Below are 22,208 nucleotides of genomic sequence, written 5' to 3'. Positions count from 1 at the left end.
TTTCGGTGCCCGGGTTCCAAACACGCCTTCTGGGACACTATGGGTGTTTAGGCTACACGTACAAAGGGGCGGATGCCCTGCGCTCACGAAGATGTTGTTGCTGTGCCGACGATAATGACTGATGGGGTGAATCCACTTAAAATGATAACGGGCATTTTGAGCAGACTTCAAAGTTTATATATTCCAACCAACTGCCCTCTCAGCTGCTTCCCTCTAAATTCTAAGCAAATCCGTGGAACATTCATTCTCCTCTTGTAATATGGTCGGCAACGGTTTGGATATTATGGCTTATTTGCGGATGTCTGAGGCTCTGTCATGTCTGTGTAACTTCAAGGCTTGTACAGTCTATGTTAATAAGAGCTTTTTCTTGAAATTATCGTCCATTTATCAGAGTTCTTTGTGATCAGTTGTTTTGGATGGTGAATTACCTCCAACCTGTGAGCACTGGGACCTTGTTGGTGTAGGGCACTGCCCTCTCGGGATGGGCGTGTCTGATATCCCCTTGTAACTGCTGAGCATGCTGGAATGGCGTTTTCGTGTAGAGAATCCGTTATCGTATAACTCACTCCGACGAACACCGGATCGTTTTATTGATAGCATTTGCATTGCTTCGGGCTTCTAGGTGCTGACGCAAATTTTATATCAAAGGGTTTCCTTTCTCGGCTTTAAAGGTTTTAACTAAGCATTGATTTATGCTCAGCTGCATGAAATGATTAACACAAGCAAAGACAAACCACTACACCGCATAACGAAGGCAAAGAGAAGCGTAACGCCCTTTCCGCTGTTATTAAAATTATTTCGATAATGACATCCCAAGACGTCAGCGATGCCACGCGCCGATTTCCCACTCTTCTTTTGTAGAGCCCCACCAACACCATTTATACAACATAAAGTGTTTTGTAGACCGGCCAAATCAAATGAACGCAATAAACCCTTATAATCTCGCGAGCAATAGCGACCCACAGTTGCTAATAGATATATATAGAGAATACAGAAAGATTTTCCACAAAAGTTTATTGGCGTTTATTTATAATAGAAAGAACGCTACGGCAGCGTGCAAGGCTGCATGAGCGCCAAGCTAATTTCGCGTCGCACTCCGGTGGCTTTGGCAACGCGCTCGAGAACCCTAATGCACTTCGAGAGCTGATTCGCTCAATATTCAGCGAGGAACTACGAAAACTCCGCGACATCCGCCAACCCTCGATTGGTTCTATTGCTAGCGTCGTTCGTGACGAGGTGCAACACGCCCTGCGAGCGCCTCCTGTCCATGCTGATCCACCAGTGATGGTTCCCGACCCTCTGCACATGAGCTATGCAGACGCTCTCCGGCGTCCTGCTACCGCAGGAGCTCCTTTTGTGTACCCCGGACCCATCATCTCCGTGCAGTCGGCGCACTCCGCAACAGCTCCTTCGCTGTACTCTGTACCCGGACCCCGCATGCCTTTGCAGTCGGCGCAGTCGGCTGCGTACGTTGGGGACCGACGAAGGAAGACGGATGTGTGGCGCACTCCGGATTTGCAGCCTCTCTGCTACCATTGTAGCGAAGCCGGACACTTGTACAGGGAGTGTCGTTACCGACGACTCGGACTGCGGGGCTTTGCCATCGACTCTCCTCGTCCGCGTCCCGGCCAAAAACACCAGGCCATTGCAGAGTACATTGCACAACAGTGCCCCGTACTCTCACCGCAACGCCATCAATCAAGGTCGCCGTCTCCACGCCGGGTCTCTCCAAGGCATTCAAGTTATTACGTGCCTATTAGTTGAGCATCGGGTCGATGCTTTCCTTAAGAGGGGAATAATGCCGCATGCTCGCCAAACGCCTCAGAGCTTAGCGCGTCCCACAGGCGCACGCCGGTGTTGCCGCGACGCGCTAACCATCAATTATACACCCGGCCACCCTTCGCATGATCACCAAGTGGACTGGACCGCCCCGTGCGGGTCGGAGGTTGACGAAGACGCTGGGCGCGTGGGTGGTGTGAGACGCTGAGCAGCGAGCAAGGTCACTTTTTTTTCTCTTGTCTACGGGCCCAAGTGTGCCCCAAATAAGTCAGTTTGATTAGGCCTATTCGTCTTTGTCTAAGTGACAATATTATGCCTTATTTGTGGATGTCTGAGGCTCTGTCATGTCTGTGTGACTTCAAGGCTTGTACAGACTATATTAATACGAGCTTTTTCTTGAAATTTATGTTCATTTATCAGAATTCTTTGTTATCTGTTGTTTTGGATGGTGATTTAACTCCAACCTGTGAGCACTGGGACCTTGTTGGTCTAAGGCACTGCACTCTCGGGATGGGCGTGTCTGATATCCCCTTGTAACTGCTGAGCATGCTGGAATGGCGTGTTCGTGTAGAGTATCTGTTTTCGTATAACTAACTCCGATGAACACCGGATCGTTTTATTGATAGCAGTTGCATTGCTTCGGGCTTCTATGTGCTGACGCAAATTTTATATCAAATAGTTGCCTTTCTCGGCTTTAAAGGTTTTAACTAAGCATTGATTTATGTTTGGCTTCATGAACTGATTAACACAAGCAAAGACAAACCACTACACCGCATAACGAAGGCAAAGAGATGCGTAACGCCATTTCTGCTGTTATTGAAATTATTTGGATAATGACATCCCAAGACGTCAGTGATGCCACGCGCCGATTTCCCACTGTTCTTTTGTGAAGCCCCACCAACACCATTTATACTACATAAATTGTGTTGTAGACCGGCCGAAATCAAATGAACGTAATAAAACCTTACAATTCGCGAGCAATAGTGACCCACAGTTGCTAATAGATATATATAGAATACAGAAAGATTTTCCTCAAACGTTTATTGGCGTTTCTTCCAACCACGTGACGCTATTCTATTTTGAACCAGTTGTTCTTCATTACTTTTCTGCAGCCCTTTCTTCGGCACCGGAAATTTCTTCTTCAGCTCGGCCACCTCCAATTCCATTGTTGCCCCTCACTGCACCAATGGCGGCTGCACTTGGAGTTGCGAGGAAGGCTGTTTAAAGACAAGAAACAGTCATGCAGTTGTAAAAACTATCTACTACAAAGCCACGTTCAAAATGGTAAAGGTCGCCGTGTAGTTCAATTGTATTGACATTCGGCAAAATCCTCAGTAGAGAGCTTGAGTCCACGTATTTTATAGTAAGACTTTATTTTTGGCCACCTTTCTAGGAATTCGACAACGATTGTTACACAAACCACAATAGTCAACTTTTTCACAACCATTCCTTAGTGAAGGCTCTACATCACTACTATTTTAAATAAAACTTGCAGAAAATACAAGAAACACACTTAGTCAGTTTGGCCACTGAAAAAGTGTTTTCGACTATAGAGCTACAATGCACAAAAGACAAGTGCAGCAATTTGTGAACTACTCTGAGCACTCTGAGCACTTTCAGCGCTTTGCCTTTGTGCATTTTTTAGCTAGGCCTTGTTGTTTTTATTATATGTAGGACTGGACACATCAAACTTTCTATGGCCGGTAATAGTTCGAAAAACGACCATATGGGTGGGCGGCCACTGTTGGAATACATGACGAATAAGTTGAGACATTTTTATTATACAAAACAAAACTTGCAGCTAACCAGCCAGGTAGAATAACCTTTACTCACCATCACTGCTCTGGTTTAACGTAACTTCCCCTTTGTAGTGTTTTTTTCTAATTTGCGCATAAATTTAGAGTGCCTTCATTTTGAGCGATGGTCTAGGTTCTGAAAAAATGCCTCCTTTAAAAAGTTTAAGTAATAGGAGTGGAGGTTGCTGTTAATTCTTTGTAAAATATGGCCTTCCTCTGAAAAAAAAAAGTCGTTTTAAACAAGTTCACAGCTTAAAACAAACGCGGTACAAATTTTCTGCTACTCGTCCGCATAATATTTGGACAGAGAAAAATGCGCTTAATGAATTCGTTCGTAGAGGCGGCCGACTAGTGATATTGGCATAGTCTGCTCTACTTGTAAGAGAAATGATAGCGACACAAAAATTTCGAATTGAACTAAATGGCAAAGAAGTGATTTTCACATTAAATCTTAAAACATAAGGATCTTTACCGAGGATGACAGCGAAGAGAAGCAGAATAGGTAGTCCAAAAACACGAAGCATGGTGCGTCTTCTGTTGAATAAAAAAGAGGCGGAATGCACAGATTTATTAGGAGGTGGAATACACAGACTCGGAATACACATAATCACCTTGCTGTCACATTTTCACTGAGTATGTTACGCAAAGTTATACTGCTGCTATACAAGGTGTCCCAGCTATCATGCACCGAGGTTTATAAAACGAATAATGGCGTAACCCGAAGAAAACCTAGTGCGTAATGTTTTCAGTACTGTGGAGAAGCAGGCAGCATTTTTAATGTGACTTAACAAATTAATTATAATTATTATCTAAGTCGAGAAGTCCTGTCCTCATCACTGAAGTGTCAATAAGGTAATTCTTGAGTTAGATATTTCATTACAAATATTTATTCCCATTAAAGAAAAAAAATACTGTTCGCTTCTCAACAGTACTGCAAACATTAAGCGCTACGTTTTCTTCGAGTATCGCCATTGCACTTTTTAAAGCTTGGTGTATGATAGCTGGGACATCCTCTATATAGTCAGTAGTGATTTACATATCCTAAAGTATTCCGCTTAACGGTAAAAATTCCGCTAAGGCAATTTCAACCACGAGAAAAAAAATCACACACCCGATAGTGTTGCAGCAACTACTTGTAACACTCCACTCACCAAAAAAGAATTGCTCTGCTAGCCCAAGCCAAATATTTCTTGAATTCTAGGTTCAGATGGAGCTCGGCGTCAGACATTATATACTGCTGCCCTACTGTCAACAGTGATCATGCCAATGACGAAAGATTGGCAGAGATGCAATTAAAAAAGGGCAGTGACTGAGAAGAAATAAACTTTGTAAGCCTGAGGTAAAGGTATTGCAGTGGAAAGGGCAATGCTCCTCTTAAATATTTTCATGGAATGACCAGAATCATAGCATAGAGAAAAGTACCTGCATCTACGTCGTGCAGACACCGCAAAATGTTGGCTTTTGTTCATTGAGCAACCTCGTTCGGTGAACACTATACGACACCCACCATGTGTTACAAGGAGACTTCGCAGAAAAATAGGTATTTGTTTTTGCTGATTTAGGCGGGATGAGAGAACCGTCGGTTAGAACGTAACTGACAAAACAGCTGTTGCCATCCCTGGATCGAGCGCGAACGCCATTGACGGATATTTTTAATTATCCTAATGCTGTTTTCGGGCTCATTGACCGAGCAAGAGCCGAAACAAAATCTGAAATTGCGGCGGTCACGTTGCCCTGTTGAATACTGTCATTTATGAAACGTAAAAAAAATAAAGCTTGCAAGTGGCCAATCCCCTTTGCCCTTATCGTACGCAAGCAATCATTTTTGGCAGGTATATGTTCTCGCAAAAATGCTGTTTTGTACATAAATTAGACATAGCAAGGCACAAACAGAATCTATGAATGTACCTATTTTCCTTTAAAATAAATGTAACTTTGGTCAAATAAACCACGCATAAAAATACGTTCCTCACAATGACAAATGAATAACTATTGTCCCGACCCAGAATAACAGCCATGCCGTATTTCAGAGTAAAAGGAAAATATTTGATGCATAATCATATACCCTAAAGAAGCTTACAGTGGGCTGTAATATTTTATTTACCGTGTCTTAGTTTTGATGACAGTGAAAGAAATAAAAGTTCGGTAGAAATGTTGACTTTTTCAGTGAACGTCTGTGAACGTAGGGATTGTCATAATAACTACTACGGCTAATGAGTGGAACAGTAAACACAGTCCGCACGCGTGTGTCAATCATGTTTGTCCTGAAAATTTTGGCTTGTATTTAGGCGGTGCGTCTTTCATGAATCAGATAGGCTGCAACACATTTACATCGCTGCAGCGTTTTCCGAAAAATTTTGAACGTCATCCTCGCTGCGTGCTTATGCTACCGCCCTATGATTTTTCCATGCAGCACAGGAAGGGGTCGCAGGATGATGTCGCTGATGAGCTACGAGGCACCCCCCAGAAATCATTTTTGGACGCGGAAGTTCGGGAAGTCGTGGCCACCGTGGAAGCTTGGGCACACTGTGTTACGCTAGTCAGCCGAAAAATGGTCAGTACACGGATTTTGCCGTAACGTTGTTGAGCACAACCGACACAAGGCGCTGCTCCCATGAGCAACAGCTGTGTGTTTATCTCATACATGCTAGCTGAGGATTTTCTCCTTCGCGTTGTATTTCGCATGCTGATGATGCAGCCTATACATTTCCTTTCCGCACTTTTGTACCCCAAATGTTGAGGAACGTTTTAAATGCAGAGCATTTCAGTAACTCACGATGTCACCCACGTTGACGTCCGTAGGCGTCCGTAGTCGTAATCCGCACCCCTCCCCCTACACTATATAAAAAAAATACTATCCGGCGCCTGGTTTCGATCCCTCGACCCTGCGGGCGGAGCGCAATGTACATGGTGCTCTACCCACTGCGCCACAAAGCCGACACAGAATGGGAGGTTACGAACGCGCCTTATATCCTTGACTTATTCAAATTACTGCTGACGAGCGCTCTCTCGTCAGCAGTTGCCACAAGTGCAACAACATTAACGTAACGCAAACTACTTAACGTCGTGCGCCCCCGGAAATGCTCTGCATTTGATCGTACTCCTCGTGAGGGGGATGTTTCACTGCGTCGCCATGCGAACAGTTTGCCATTATAGTTTCCGCCCGCTCCGATCGGTGTCGCCACGGTTCAAACCACGGCAGGGGAGCTGCGCGGGCGTTCGTTGATCGGCGTGCGTTCCGGCGTGCTTACTAATTACGTTCATTATTGTGGAATGGCTGGACACAGGTTTGGCAGAAAGGCATGTGACGAGTTATGTTGTTCTTTAACTTCGCCAAACAAAAGGCAGGATGGGCTGAGGTATGCCGAAATGTGTCATGAAGGCCAGAGAATAGAACGCGGAGTGTTTTCCTGTCGGCATTGCTGCCACCAGTTGATAACAAGCGACCCTGGGAAATCGTTGCTTGCAATAAAATGGGCCCTACCCTTACCCACGTAGCTTGCGGGATGACTGTAACGTGTTTGTAGGGACCGACCACTTTGCAAAGTGGTCCATCACTACATGGATTATCTTTTCAGGGGTCATATTGGAGGCTTGCGAAGACTGGTTGGAGAAAGTGGAATAGTTCATGTTGCTTAACCGCTGAGGCGACGACGAGGCTCGCAGACATGTGCTCTTTTACTTTGAAGATCCGGCACAATTTTGTAGAAAAACGTAGCTTGCTCCCAAGAGTACTGTCAAGGTTTTAATCATCACCCTTAATGACCAACGGTTATCTTGCCTTCGCACCACATGCCCGGCCCACGTCCATTTCTTAATTTCTAGTAATATGTCCTTAACACGAGTATGTTCCCTGATCCACTCAGCTCTCTTCTTGTCCCTTAGTGGTACACTTATCATTTTCCGTTTCAATGCTCGCTGAATCATCCTCATTTTAGATTGAACCCTCTTAGTGAGCCTGCAAGTTTCTGCCCCATAGGTGAGTACTGATAAGATTCAGCTGTCATAAACTTTCTTCTTAAAGGACAATGGCAGGCTGCCACTCATTATCTGAAAATACCTGCTGATTGCACACCACCCAATTCTTATCCTTCTAGTCATCTTCGCCTCATTGATGAGATTTGGGTCACAGATTGGCCTAAGTAGATATATTCGTTTACAACTTCTTCTGCCTCATCACCTATCTCAAATTGCTGTGCTGTCCCGAGGTTATCAATCATTACTTTTGTTTTCTCCATACTAATTTTCGGGCCCACGGTTCTACTCTGTTTGTCCAGTGCGGTAAGCACCCTTTGCAATTCGTCTCCCGAGTTACTTAACAAGGCAATGTCATCAGCGAATCTTAGGTTACTCAGGTAGTCTCCAATAATAGTTACTCCCACCTGTTTCCCATCAAATCTTCAGGATACTTCTAATAAAGACGCTGTGAATAACATTGGAAAGATTGTGTTTTCTGGTCTGACACCCTTCCTTATAGGTATTGTACTGCACTCTTTATGGAGCATGATGGTAGCTGTGGACCGAATGTAAATATCCTTTACCATTTTTACATAATCGTAGTCTACACCGTGGTCCCGTAAGGCCTAAATGCCGGCTGAGGTTTCGACTTAGTCGAGGTTTAATTACGCAATTTTAATTGCATTCAATACTGTTGAGCAGGAAGAGCGGGTGGAAGCCTTGCTGGATAAGCGTACGCAATACCCTAACAAAAGTGAAAGTTCGTGAAAGAGCTGAAGAGACTGTTCTGGCGAGCTTCAATAGAAATGGCAGAAAACAAAAAGTTACGCATTCCAATGCGTGGAGTGAACAAAAACGTTCGCTGGGATTGGCCGTTTTGTGCGCCACTTCGTCTTCGAATTAGTGGTGGCTGCTAGCCCGTTTGAGAAGGCCCTTAAAATGCGTGCTACGCAGTATGAACGTTTATTGCTTACTGTGGTGGATGCGACAGCGCGCACGGAATGCGCATTTCTGTTGATACACTAAGAGACCACCCCCGCACTAGTCCGGAAGAGCAAAGGAAGTTCTTCCCAACGACGCCTCCACATCTGCTTCCTCCCCTCACGGCAGTCATTAGAGAAGTAGTGCAGCCGCAGGACTGGGAACCTCCTGACGCCAAAATCTCCCAGCGATTCCGAAGCCAAGGCCCATGTGGCTCCGGTTTGTCGCCCTCGCCCGCTTGAACTTCATCACCAGGAGGCTCCATACTTTCATCTAATGTCAGCTGCGCTTCCACATGCGGTGACCACCCCAACTTTTGGAAAACCTACTTTCGGTGAACACCCCATTATGGTCGGCTATGGTGCTATTGCGGGGTAGCCGGCCACAACCAATCTCGCTGTCCGTAAAATAAGCACGGTTTAGGGGAGTTCTCTGTCGGCGCACAACATCCCTTTCGCTACCATCGCCCTACTGAAATCTACAAAAATATGTGAAACTCCAAAAGGTCGACCGCGCTTCCACTTTTTACCATTCCTCTTGCCATAGCGATCGCCAAGCCGTCGCAGCAAAACTGTCTTCTCTTTCACGAGGATGGCTTGGGGGGCTAGTTGGTGTAGCATCATAAAGGGTTGACTGCGCATAAACACGACGGCACAAGGAAGAGGAGACAGGACAAGCGCTGAACTACAACTGATATTTTATTTCGCCATGAAAGACATATAAACCAAGACACACCCAATCACAAGGTCCAAAAAAATATGACAAACACTTATGACGCGCCCCGCCTTCTACGCTCTTTGCACAAGATACTGTTTTTCTTTTTCTGATAGTGCAACAGATGGTCTGCTGACGCAATTTTTATGAAGACGTTCAATCTCGAGGGCCTCGATAATGATAGCTGAGAGAACATAAAAACCTCGTAGAAAAGACGACTGTTTCGGGCCACCTAGCTGCACACTGCAAAGATTGCGCCTGCGTGCCGCTATTCGGGGACTGCTCAGTCATTGCTAGAGGGAAGGACAGACATACACGGGAGGTTATGGAGGCCCTCGAGATTGAACGTCTTCATAAAAATTGCGTCAGCAGACCATCTGTTGCACTATCAGAAAAAGAAAAACAGTATCTTGTGCAATGAGCGTAGAAGGCGGGGCGCGTCATAAGTGTTTGTCATATTTTTTTGGGCCTTGTGATTGGGTGTGTCTTGGTTTATATGTCTTTCATGGCGAAATAAAATATCAGTTGTAGTTCAGCGCTTGTCCTGTCTCCTCTTCCTTGTGCCGTCGTGTTTATGCGCTGTCAACCCTTTATGGTGTCTTCTCTTCTTAGGCGTGCGCTCTATGGCGGCTCGCGTTTGTGTCCCTGTGCTACATCGGCATGCGTGCTATAGGCTTTGGACTTTTCGTTGTGGATCACCGTTGCCCTCCGTTGCTGCTTCCTTTCTGTCTGGTTGGATGGTCTACCCCTTCAATCTGAGGCTGTTGGACATTGGCTAGTCCGTAAAGGGTTACTCGGCAAACGCCGCAAACCTGGAGGCGTCTCTGGCTGTACGTATATTGCTATGATGCTCTACCAAATTTAGTGGATACTGCCAGTTGCTGCTGGTATTGACATGTCTAGGCTTACTTGTTTCGGTCTGGCAGATTTTTGTAAAGTTTAAAATCTCTCTGCCGCTCCGGTACTACAATTACTTCCATCAAGGTGTTTTCTTTTTCCTGAAGACTGCTCAACCGCATGAAGTATGTTCAAGATTGTTATTCGCACAACTTGGCCTATATAAACCTATGGTTCAAGTATTCCTTTACTTTTCGCCAGACTGCTGATGCGATTGACAGACAGACAGAAAGACAAACAGACAGACAGACAGACAGACAGGCAGACAGACAGACAGACATGCCTAAATTTCCCCAAATATCCAGCACAACAAAGAATAACGCTTTTAAACACTGTCGGTACGACAATATCAGGGTTTGGTTGTGAATAAACAACATGATGGCGCACACGTGACAAGGAACGCACCAGAGACCACACGGGTCTAAAGAGAAGCCGGAAACATTTATGAAAGGGCTGAATAAACTGGATACGTGGAAAACGCGCCAAAGAAGACGGCACTTAACACACGCTCTAAAAAAAAGGAAACAAAAAATAATCCCGGGAGAAACAACCCCAGTTCTAGAAGAGGCTAAATGTCACCAACACAAAAAAGACCTTCTTCACAGTTCTACATGTGCTCCGTAAGGCGTATCTATGGTAGAAACGTAGATTTCAGGAACACATCCCCAGAAGGGGTGCCTGGTGCTCTTAGGGTAGCGTTCGGATCTTCTTTCGCCACAGCCTTGACTGGCTCGAACGGTAGACCCACCAGAACCCGTGGTGTCCCGGATAACTTGGGGCCAGTCGAGGCTCCCCCGCACCTTCCACGTGTGCCTGGACATGCTGGAGGAGCGGTTGGTCTTCTTCAGGATGTGCTTCGCCCTGGCGGTGCTGAATGATGGCCAGGCTATCCGTCCCAAACATCGAGTGCCTAGAGATAATTGATTACCCGACCATATTGTGCGGTCTTCGCTGTGCCGGCAGAGTTGGCGAAGTATGCTGTTGTATAGTCGTCCCCCTCGGGTGATTGTCGCCTTTCTGAGGGCACCCGACCTTCAGCCTGTCTTGCGTTCCCTATCCCAACGTCTCCTACCTCTTTGCACTCAATCCTAGCACGCACTTCCTTTCTGTCACACTCCCGCGTTCAGGTTATTTTTTTTTTGGGGGGGGGGGACAGAAGGGGGTACCAGTGAAATGGCTTACACTCGAAACTTTTTTTCCTTCCATATACTCCATAGAGGTTCTTTTTCTCTTGAACTCTAGTGGTCCTCCTTGTAGGATTTATTTACTACATTGAACAGGGAGGTTTTGTTTGCCTCCTCAAAACAGGGCGTTTTTAGGTGATAGAAAGGAGGTATTTAGGGAGTGTTAAGAAATGTTTGGGAGAATTTAAGGAGATCAAAATGGAGTATTGATTACTTTGCAAGGGCGTTTTTAAGTGATCTTTATGGAATTTTTAGGCAGTTGAATAGGAGCCTATTACGGCTCGCTCGGGAAGTACTTATGTTATTTTAGGGGCGTTTTTAGGAGGTTCAAGGGAAGCATATATTTCTTTTGAAAGGAGTTTTACGAAAGTTTGGGTGGTTTGCGCCGTTGCCGAGCTATTCGCCGTTGCCCAGAAGACTATAGTTAACGCTGCACTCAAATTTCGCATTACCGAGTATCGCAATTGTCTAGTGATATTTTTGTTTCCTCAAGAAAAAAACTGCGGGTATAAAACTGCAGTGTTATGAGCCAAGAATCAAATTTAAAGAAATAAAAATAAAAATGAACAAAATTCAATTAATGAAACTACACTTGTGGCCATAATGAGTAATGTTTTCTCAATCATACAAATACACGCCTTAAGTGTTCCAGCGAATTTTTTTACTTCACTTAAAGTAATGTTGTAATCGTGGACCTACTACAGAATACATTTTCCAGTATATTTTACTATTACAGGATGTCTTCAACACTTTCGAACAATTTCTTCACTCTTTTCTGCGCATCTGCAAGCACTGCGAAATCTATAGCTACAACACAGAGCAGCAGTCGGGTGATGTGCTAGTCTCAGCAGATACACGTTCAGTTTCTGCTTCGCTTTTGTGGCTTTCTTTTTAGAGTCACAACTTAACGAAAGCCGGAAAATAGCCGCTACACCACTGTAATGACGTCATTACAGCGGTAGAAGAACGCCAAGACTAGGAAAAAGGGACAAATATTTTAAGTAAGTTTCTAAGGTATCTAATGTGGACAGAGCCGTAATTTTTGTCTGAGGTAGTTTGCCACCCCCTAATCTTAGTACTGGATGTCTAGGTTGACTACTTTCTACAAGCATTGAAGATTTATAAAAAAGTTGATAAAGTGTTGCAGGATCGCTTTAATTTGGCCAAGACAAAACATTTGCACAAAAAAACTTGACAAGGAAACTAACACCGTTCACAAAAAATTAACAAAAAAACACGCCTGCATTTTAGTTTCCGAACCCGTTTGAACCGGTTCGAACTGGTTCGAACCGGAACGGAATGGTGCTCCGGAACCGAACCCGAAAGGCTTGAACCCGAACCCGAACCGTACCCGAAAAAATTGTGGTTCGACACCCTGCAAGAGTGTAATTATCTTCCAGGGATGGTTGTACCAACTGTTTATAATGAAGATTTTCACCGCGCTTTTTGGAAATACTTTGTTATTTGGTCTCATATTTGATGCTTAGGGTTATGTATCTGCCTGCTGTAGTGCATGCAAAAGCAAGAAGGAATAAATAAATAAATAAATAAATAAATAAATAAATAAATAAATAAAGTTGCGCAGCCGCAAGTTGTCCTCCGACGGTTTGAGAACCGTCCGCAGTCCAATTTCACCAATGAGATATTTATTTTTTTATTCATTGCAGTATGCAAGGTTTGCTGCACGAATACTACCATTGCTATGTAACTGGTTTTAAACAAAGTATGAAACTCTAGCCTTATGCCGTTCCTTGAATGAACACAGAGGGATACAACTGCAGCCACTTGAAGCAAGGCGTCATTCGCAACGCATCTAGAATTTTCTTACCCTAGTGCGACATTATAGGAAAATTAGGTTCTCTTGGGAAATTAGGTGCCGTGCACGTAACTCATGAAAACAACATAAACAAATATTGAAAACGAAAGCACTTGTTCGATCTCTCCAGGGATCAGCCCTGTGAAGGATCATCAGAAAAGTTGATCATGTAGAACGTTTCTTTGCAAGAAACATGGGCAAATACTGGAAATACTTTTTGTGTGAAGGAAAATATATTGAATGCTCCTCAGTTTTTGTGGAGCACCAAAACGCTTCGTTAAGGCATTCGCGCCGGTTTTACATACAAAAAAACTGGTCAAGAAACTAATGTTAAAATAGTTGATTTATCAGAGCTTGAGTGCTCAGCAAGATTGTCCTAAATAAAATTGGCTAAAAGCGGCACTTCCATCTTTGTTAAATTCAACAGCCTCCCGACACCCCTCCTTCCCCATTTATTGCAAGTAAGCCGCCCCACTGAAGATATCAGGACATAGACGATACATCTATTCCAGCTTCTAAAAGAACTGAATATTTTCTATATTCGACAGTAAAGCAGGCATAGCGATTAAAGGAACGACGATTTGGGAGCACTGCCCAGGCAGCAGGGAAAACGTGGCCAACCTTTGGCCTATTTTTGGCCGATGCTTGTCCTGTGTAGCCAATGGCAAAGCTTGGACTGCCAGAGAACCTATGTTTTTTGGCATGCATTTGGTCACGGAATACTTGTCTGTTCGGCCAGCTTAGGTATTTACACCAAAGGCAAGCATCTGGCCACAGAGAACATGTATTTTTATTGGTAACAATATGTTCGACGACGAACACCACGCGTCCGGACACAGATTACTTGTTTCATTTTTGGCCCGGTGAGGTCGGAAGACGAACTGCAAGCGTCTGGCCACGGGAGCCGCGTTGTCTGTTTGGCCAGTCTAGGTCCCCTGATGAACGACAAGCTTCTGCCCACGGAGTACGCACTTTCTCCATGGCCACCCTACGTCTGATGACGAGCAAAGAGCGTGTGGCCACACAGTAATCGTTTCCCATTTGGCCAGCGGAAGGCGGAACACGAACGGCAACAGTCTGGGCGCGAATTACTTCTTTCCTGTTTGGCCAACAAACGTCCGAAGACGAACAAAAAGCATCTGGCCGCGGACTAATCGTTTTCTCTGCGGCCACCCATGTAGAAAAGATCTCCGGAGAGAGAATTGCGCGTGTACGTGGCGACCTCTAGAAGGAGGGGTCGTGGAGGGCGGGAAATACAATGGTGCTGGGGAACGAGCCGCTTGTCTGCCGGGACTCTATGGCATGCAGTAGCATGGTATGCAGTTCCGGGAGTGCCTGGTGGTGGCCGGGATCTCTACCACGAATCTCCCTTTCTGTGAGTCAGCTAATGATGGCCATTATAGGCCGAAACTTCTCTCGTTTAGCTCACAAGCTCTGATAAAGCAGGTACGGCTGCAAACACGAGACTTGCTTTAACTGAAATATTAGTGTGTGGGATGCTAAATTCTACTTCAAACAATTTTTTTGCGGCGAAGCTGGCCTAAACAAAAAGGCGCACCTAAATGCTACATTGACACCACACGAGGATATTAAGGTAACACCGCAAAGGAGAATCTAGCGCATTTGAACGCTTTCTTCACAATTTTGACTGCCGCCATTTTTACGCAGCCGAGGTGATCAATCTGTCTCCAAAATTAATTATTACGAGAGCATTACCATTAGTTACTTCCGTAAAATTTCCTTGTGAGGCTATCAGTTGGCCAAGTACTTCAGTAGTATATTCGATATCGTCAGGGACAAGCCATCTATAAAGTCAACGACACACCAATGGAGGTTACTGGTGACACTGCTGAAGGAAGATCCGGCATGAGGTGGCGTCTTGCCTAAACACAAAAATGTTTGCCCCTTCGCCTCCGTCACCCCATACGGTTTCTCCCACGTGCGCTCTACTCTTGCATCAGTCGCTTCCTATTTTTTACGAACATTTCCGGCCTAGCGGACCTTTGTCGTTACTAAAACGCTTTTGAGCTACTTCTATGGATTTTTCCTCACACGAAACATAGAAAAAAGAAGCATCGGTTCTGTGCGGTACTATATGCCTGTTTAAAAACTTAGGGGAGGAAGTGAAAGAATACTGTCACCCGCCGCGATGGGTCGGTGGCTAAGATGTTGCGCTGCTGAGCACGAGGTCGCGGGTTCGATTCCCGGCCGCGGCTGCAGCTTTTCTGATGGGGGCGAAAAGAAAAAATGCCCGTGTGTACGAGATTTCGGCCTACGTTAAAGATTCTCAGGTGGTCGAAATTAATCCTGAGCCTTCCACTGTGGCGCGCCTCATCGCCTGCGTTGCGTCGGCGCGTTAAACGCTACGATCAATCAATCGAAAGTCTACTGTCTGCTGAAACGTCGGGCTGAGTGCAACTGAGGAAAGAGGAGGGGTGAGAGAGGGAGGATAAGGGCCATAAGCTAAAAGTAATGCGTTTGAAATACCCACGAGTAAGCTTGAAGTGCACTTCAAATATGCTTTGTATTTGTACACGCATTTCAAGTGCATTAAAAATTGCAGTTTCGCAATTTTTACTAAATATTGAAAATACATACCCTTCAAACAGATTAAGAATGTACTGAACCTGACGAATGCGTGCTTAAGGTATTCAGAATAGGCCTCCTGCGCTGGAGTTTTGGCGACATGCAGCGCCCCTAGCGGCCGACGCCTCTGGGTAGTACAAAAGCAGACGACCCTCGCCGCCCTCCATGTGTTTCAATTACAAGCCAGAGTGAAAGTTGGTTGTGGCGCTTTGTGGCGTGTTTAAATGACTGCATACTGTATGAAATAGCCCTTAAAGTAGTTGCAGAGGCTAAACAAAATAATATCCGCTAAAAGAAGCCGATTTATCGGCTTTGTTTTGAGCGAGCTGTCGCGGTGGTCGCGGCGTGGGACAGTATCGCCAGGTCGGGTGGTTTAACTGTTTGACGACAGTTACAGTTTTTCTTCTTGCGTGTGGTCGACAAAGGAAAGTTCATGAGTAGCATAAACACGGAACGCTTCTCATCCTATATCCTGAGGTAACTGCAAAAGGTTGATTCAGCGGCAGCATGCAAGCGAACGCAAGAATTGCGCAGCCGACTCAGCTGACACTGCTGGCCTGGCACCGTCTTTGAAACGAGTGGAAATTTTGTTTCGTATTTTCGCAAACTAAATGATTCTTGTGTAACGTTTTACGCCGCACGATTTACGAACGGCAGGACACATGTATACTAGCGAGTAGCTGGGGCAATAGCGCCAAATAAACAAATTAAGCGCTATTAAGGGACGCAAAACATGCACCAAATCACACGCCCGCTGCCTGCAGACATGTCACAGCATAACATAACACAGCCGCATACACGGCGCGAGGCCCCGAATATTTACATACGACCATCACTGACTGTGTTGGTTTTCTAGTGCAGGGGTCGTCGAATCTGAACGCCGACACGCTGCAGTTTTGACTTCAAATGGCGTTAGACAGCGAGGCAAGAACAGAGAATTGGCGTCCTCCAGTTCTTCACACTTCGCCAGATTATTGTCAAATATTATTAGAAATTCGATGAATTTTTTCTCTTTGCATTCAAAGCCCCCCTCCTCCTCCCACCCGATTTGCCGTCCAGCCCTCCGCCGTGTCGGCTGCACGGAACTCGGCCGTTGCTGACCCTCATTCTAGGCTATTAAGTGCGAACTGGGAATGTATGCTGCAAGAGCGTAATTACGTAAAGTGAGAGCAAACAAGGAAAGCGAGTGGCCTCTTAGTTCACCCGACCACTTTGTTTTACGGCCACTAATTTCGGAATCGCAAAAGAGATTTCACGCTTCTGACGGTCGCGGCATTTTGTCACTGAGACACGCAACAAAACGGCAATCTAACGCTGCACCATGTATTCGTAACGGCGACGCAAACGAACACTGTTTAATCAAAGTGCACGTATAGTGTGCAGGTACGCAAAAGAGCGGCGCACCGCAGCAGGAGAGCCTGCGGTCCGCCGGACTCGCTGGCTTTTTAAAGCGCAATCATCGCCGATTGCGTCACTCTTCTTTTTTTATCGGCTGTTTTTGAGAAGTTTTTGTCACCTAGAGTATTTGTTTAAACTAGAAATATCACTTAAAATTTCACTTCGTACGACCATCGATCGGTGAACCTGCGAGTAGCAGACGCCGTCACGGCCCCGGCACTTTCGTCGGCGCTGTAAACGTGTTTAGCGCTGCAAAGCTTTTTCCGCTAATGCCAAGTTGATCGCTCAAATAGATCGGACGCGTCGGGGATGGGCTGGTGACCACGGCGCAAAATAATCGGGAACGTCGAGCTCATTTTGCTTCTGTCAATACGGGATCCTATGGGACCCGCGCAGCTTTGTACTACCCGGAAGTACTGCCCGGAAGCCGCTTGCGCAGCGCCCCCTGGGCAGCGCAGGAGGCCTATATATTGAAACTGTATTTCTACCAGCGAAACGATCACGGTGTAAATGCACTGTAAATATAAAAATACGCTGACTTAACTACATTTAGAGCAGCCCTCTGAGTAAACTTTAAAAAGTCCTGAAGCACAGAAATATACTCCGAATATATTTGAAATATATTTTTAATGCATTTTACGTTTGTGAAACAAACATGGTACAGATACACTATCAATGCAGGAAAAATATGTATTGAAAATACCTTTTAAAGGTATTAAAAAAGCTTTGACGAAATACATTTTGAGTACACTACAGGGGCTGCTTCAGTTGCTGCATCGTAAGATTCACGTAAAGCATATCTTAATTGCCGGATAAAATACATCTCAAATGAATAAACGTACTGCGAATTTCTCCTTAATGTTTACGTATAATAAAAGAAACTGAGGGAGATACTTTCACTTACTGCGCTGTCTAGGGCAGGCATAAAAACTCGGTGTACAAACATGTTAGCGGCGGTGTACCAACGCAATCGGCAAAGCAAAAACATCTAACTCAACGAGTATATATATGCATGAAAGCACTTGCAGTTTGCTAGCGTTGTTACGGCGGTCTCGCTGTGGACGCTTTGAAAATTTTCTTTTTCTGAAAAATATTGGCCTTAGATGGACACCGCCGGCTATGCTTGCGAGGACGAGCAGGTCGGCGCCTCTCACTCCCGCTCACTACCTCCTCCCCTGTGCCCGGTACGTGCGGTGAGTCGCGCACCCCTTCTCACATTTTGTCTGCCCTCGCTGCGTTTCTTTTGCCTGTCTTGTGGTGTTACAAGTTTTCGGACTCCTCAATGCGCGGTCGTCGTGCGGACGGAGTCTCTGCTTGGACGTCGCGTTGCAGCGGCGTTTTTACCAGGATTGCAGTCTAGCCAATGTAAGCACAATTTACCAGCTATTTGCGCGTACGGTGTCGCACAACAATTAGTCGATGTATGTTTGCCTTGCAATCAAACAGTGTTAACGCCTTTTATGAAATGCGTACGTGGTTGTTAAGCTTACCTCCAACGCGAGCAAGATTTTGCTACCGTAACTACTCCGTGCAAAGGAATGTATTCACAAATCAACAACAGCAAGGAGACGTAAAAAAACGGAGTTTATTGCTTTCCTTTTTGCGCCTAATTTTTAGCTCGTTTCCTGCTGAGTGGCCTGGGGACTGTTGCTACGAGTTTCCTTGTAGATCGAGTTATTCTGGTCTGAGCTTATTGAGGACTAACACCAGCAGTAAACACATAACAGCCAGGAATGTTTTTAGCACAGCCGGTTTACAGAAAATCCGGCGTCCTTGTTTACGCGCTTGAAAAATTTGCGAAGTGTATTCATGCTGAGCACGAGGTCGCGGGTTCGATTCCCGGCCGCGGCGGCCGCTTTTCTGATAGAGGCGAAAAGCAAAATCGACACGCCGCGGTGGCTCAGTGGCTAAGGCGTTGCGCTGCTGAGCACGAGGACGCGGGTTCGATTCCCGGCTGCGGCGGCCGCTTTTCTGATGGAGGAGAAAAGCAAAAACGCCCGTGTGTTCGAGATTTCGGCGCACGTAAAAGATCCCCAGGTGGTCAAAATTAACCCAGAGCCCTCCACCACGGCGCGCCTCATCCCCTGTGTAGCGCCGGCGCGTTAAACCCTACAAACAGAGTGTGAGAGGGAAAGAGGTTTCCCACCTGCACTACATAAGTATCGCAGCCTACAATCATTCAGTGTATTAGGGACGCAGCTTTTTTTTCTGTTCGCAGCAGCCGCTCACAGCGGCGCATGTACACAGCAGCCGCCGTAAGGGGAAGGAACCCAGTTTGTGGCATACATGCATCCGACTAATGCGCATGCCTGGGCCATATGGCGAGAAGCCGAGTAGCCTTCGCGATTTTGGTCTGTCGCATGTCGCCATTCTGTGGACTAAACCCATGAAAGAGTTTATGCCGTATGTTTGGAAGTGACGAAATGTGTTAAAAGCCACCCACGTATTCTGCGGTGCAATTGGCTGTAGCGACAATAAGTGCTCCATGCCCAGGGACCTAAATGATTTGTCCATCTAAGACAAACTGTATGAGAGTCACCGCTAAGTTACAATCACTTTCCGTTCCTATGGCCACCCAGAACCAAGAACCAGAAAAGGAAGGACGGAGAAGGAAGGGGGGCTGCGAGGGGGGCAAGCAGTTCCCGGCACGAGACCCATGGATTCCCAGAACGGGTCGCCCGGCCGGGTTCGTCTCTTTTTGTGCCTTGGATCGCTCCCCCGAAACTACGTGCAACTTCAAGACGTTCCACCCTTCCTCTTTTGTGTTTCCTAGCAACTTTTCCTCTCCTGGCTGTATTAATTTTGTATTGCATTCACGAACACGTGTGCGCGTTCAGAGGGGCCCTTAGGCCGCTCGCGGTCAAGTGATAATTTCAAAAATGCGCCCATAGGCACCAGAAAACAGCAAGTCTAGAGGGGTGCGCGTGGGCTGCTTGGCGGTTGTTTGTGTTTAGCAGCCGAAGTTGCTCATTTGCGTCTAAAGGGTAAACTTAAAGAGTTTCTTTTAGGTGTCTCCAGTATTTATGAAGCCACTACTTTTTACTTGATGGTCCCTGATAATCACAGCTGTTTATCTGTTTTTTGTATGTTAACGACGCGAGCATTTATAATTATTTTCTGCGTTGCTCCCTAAGTAAATGATTACGTTATCTGTGTACAGCAAAAAGTATAAAATTGCCGGTGATGTGGGGCGGAGAGCAAGAAAATTACATATGTGTGTAAGCAAAAATACACGTTTTCTTGTTTATCTTGTTTTAATCGGTTCGGGTAGGTGCCTACCATATCAGAGCTTGTAATTTCAAGGGAGGCTTAAAAGTTTTCTTTTTTTTTCGAAGTAAACTTACTTTGCCTTTCCTTTGAAGGCATTGTTGAGTGCTTACGCTAATCTAATGACTTTTATGTAAGCTTTCAACTAGAATCCTGCCCATGCAATTTTAAACTGTTTTGCTGCGCAGTATTTCTTTAGCACGCAATGTCTGAAGAAGTTGACGCCGAAATGCGGAACACATAACAATAATTATAGTTAATAAGATTACTTTTTATCTTGTGTTATTAGCGTCCTGTGAGGTCACGGACCAGTTTTGTCCAAGTTAGTGAAAAACTAGAATGGCCAGCATTTCAAGTTAACTCTCAAGCGCCTAAGAAAGAGAAGCAGCGTAATGCTAAGAACGCTGTTGCATGTTTGGTAACGTTGTTAGCTATGTCTTTTTTTGTACTAATTCTCTCTAATTTTTATCCCTAGACAATCTCCATACATAAGCCTCCCCCCAAACACCATCTTTTCTTTATAATGGTATTGAAGATCCAATGTCGCTGCCGCAAGACGGTATAAACTATGCTTATCATTACATACATTGCCTTACATCCTTCAAAGGGTCATTGTTTTTATGACGGTTTTTTTCTTTGAAGGGGAAACTAAAAAATCCTTGCTCACGAGGAACGTTGGTACGGCTAGAAAAAAGGCCTGATTGATTTGACATTTATTTGCCTCTAAAAAAGAAATGTTTCTCTAATATTTTCCCTTGTGTTCTTTTTTTTAACTGCAGGTGCTAGTGAAATTTCCCGCGCGGAGAATCCGAAGTACGAGGACTCTGATGCACAACGCTGCATCTGTGCTGGCTGCAGAGGTGGCTGAAAGGCATTCACTCCTGCTGCTTAGTAATGGCAAAATTAGCCACTTTGCTGAGTTGTACAATAAACAACTTTAAAACTGCCAATCTATGCACATACATGCTGTTCTTTTCAGTTATTTGCTGGCCCGCAATCAGAGCACGGCCGGTTTACATTTCCACAATGAAGCATATTTTGAGGCTAGAGCCTATAAAACTTTTCGAAACCACAACATGAAATTTTCTAGTTGAACGTTAACAATTCCCCCTAAGACACATTGCAAGGCATCTCTCAATCTATTCATGATTTTATTTACTATACACTAGTAACACATTTTGAGTATATTTGAAGCAGTATCTTCTGAGTATTTAAAATGCATTACTAATGCATTTTGGACGTATTTAAAATTATATGTTATGAGCATTTTTAATGCAATTAAAATTTATCAAATATATACTTTCAATGTTATTCCAAGGTTAACGGCCTGCTGTAGAACATGCACGGCAGCAGCCTTGGACGGGCTTTCTCTGGCGTGCAGAGAATAATCTGAATCAGGCCAATTGTAGGCCATACACGCTGGGCCAATGGTAGGCCATACATGCTCGGCCATGGTAGACCATATATGCTTGACCAATAGTAGGCCATACTTCTTTGGCCAATGGTCGGTCAGCCAATGATATTAGCGGCCATAGTAGATTGGCCAATAAGTGACAGCCTAGCTCCAGCCTAACACGGCCAAGGACCATTTTGGACTAAGGGCCAAACACTTTGGCCGAAGATTGGCCCGGAGGAAAAGGGCTGGCCCATGTTCTTTGGGCAAAGATTGGCCGCACATGCTCGTGCTGCCTGGGTGTTTAATAAATAAATTTTGGTGTCCACTGACGCTTCGCGCTGAAGGCGGGATGGCTGGTGGTTGCGCGCGCGATTAGTTTGATGTGTTTGCAGTGGACCCAAAATGCTGGGTTCCTACTGCTGCACAGCGCGACTGAG

General features: G+C 45.4%; 1 protein-coding gene and 1 long non-coding RNA gene across 2 annotated transcripts; one reads left to right on the top strand and one right to left on the bottom strand.

Annotated features, from left to right (window-relative positions):
- Positions 1-2,803: 2,803 nt before the first annotated feature.
- Positions 2,804-4,878, bottom strand: LOC144147160 (uncharacterized). The gene is made up of 3 exons (XR_013317839.1): positions 4,727-4,878; positions 4,048-4,109; positions 2,804-2,996 (listed from the first exon to the last, which is right to left on the bottom strand). It is a non-coding gene; the product is annotated as an uncharacterized LOC144147160 (long non-coding RNA).
- A 1,029-nt stretch (positions 4,879-5,907) lies between these two features.
- On the top strand, positions 5,908-21,292 carry LOC144145364 (uncharacterized). Its single transcript, XM_077676938.1, has 4 exons — positions 5,908-6,129; positions 18,212-18,301; positions 19,688-19,794; positions 21,155-21,292. The coding sequence occupies exons 1-4, from the start codon at positions 5,959-5,961 to the stop codon at positions 21,159-21,161; spliced, it is 375 nt and encodes a 124-aa protein (XP_077533064.1). The 5' UTR covers positions 5,908-5,958; the 3' UTR covers positions 21,162-21,292.
- Positions 21,293-22,208: the final 916 nt, after the last annotated feature.

This window comes from Haemaphysalis longicornis, unplaced genomic scaffold (genome assembly GCF_048455015.1).
Source record: "Haemaphysalis longicornis isolate Haplotype H1 unplaced genomic scaffold, Haemaphysalis longicornis Haplotype H1 scaffold_7, whole genome shotgun sequence".
Classification (NCBI taxonomy): Eukaryota; Metazoa; Arthropoda; class Arachnida; order Ixodida; family Ixodidae; genus Haemaphysalis; species Haemaphysalis longicornis.
The sequence above is the reverse complement of the archived record's forward strand: the minus strand, read 5'-3'. Positions and strand labels throughout refer to the sequence as shown.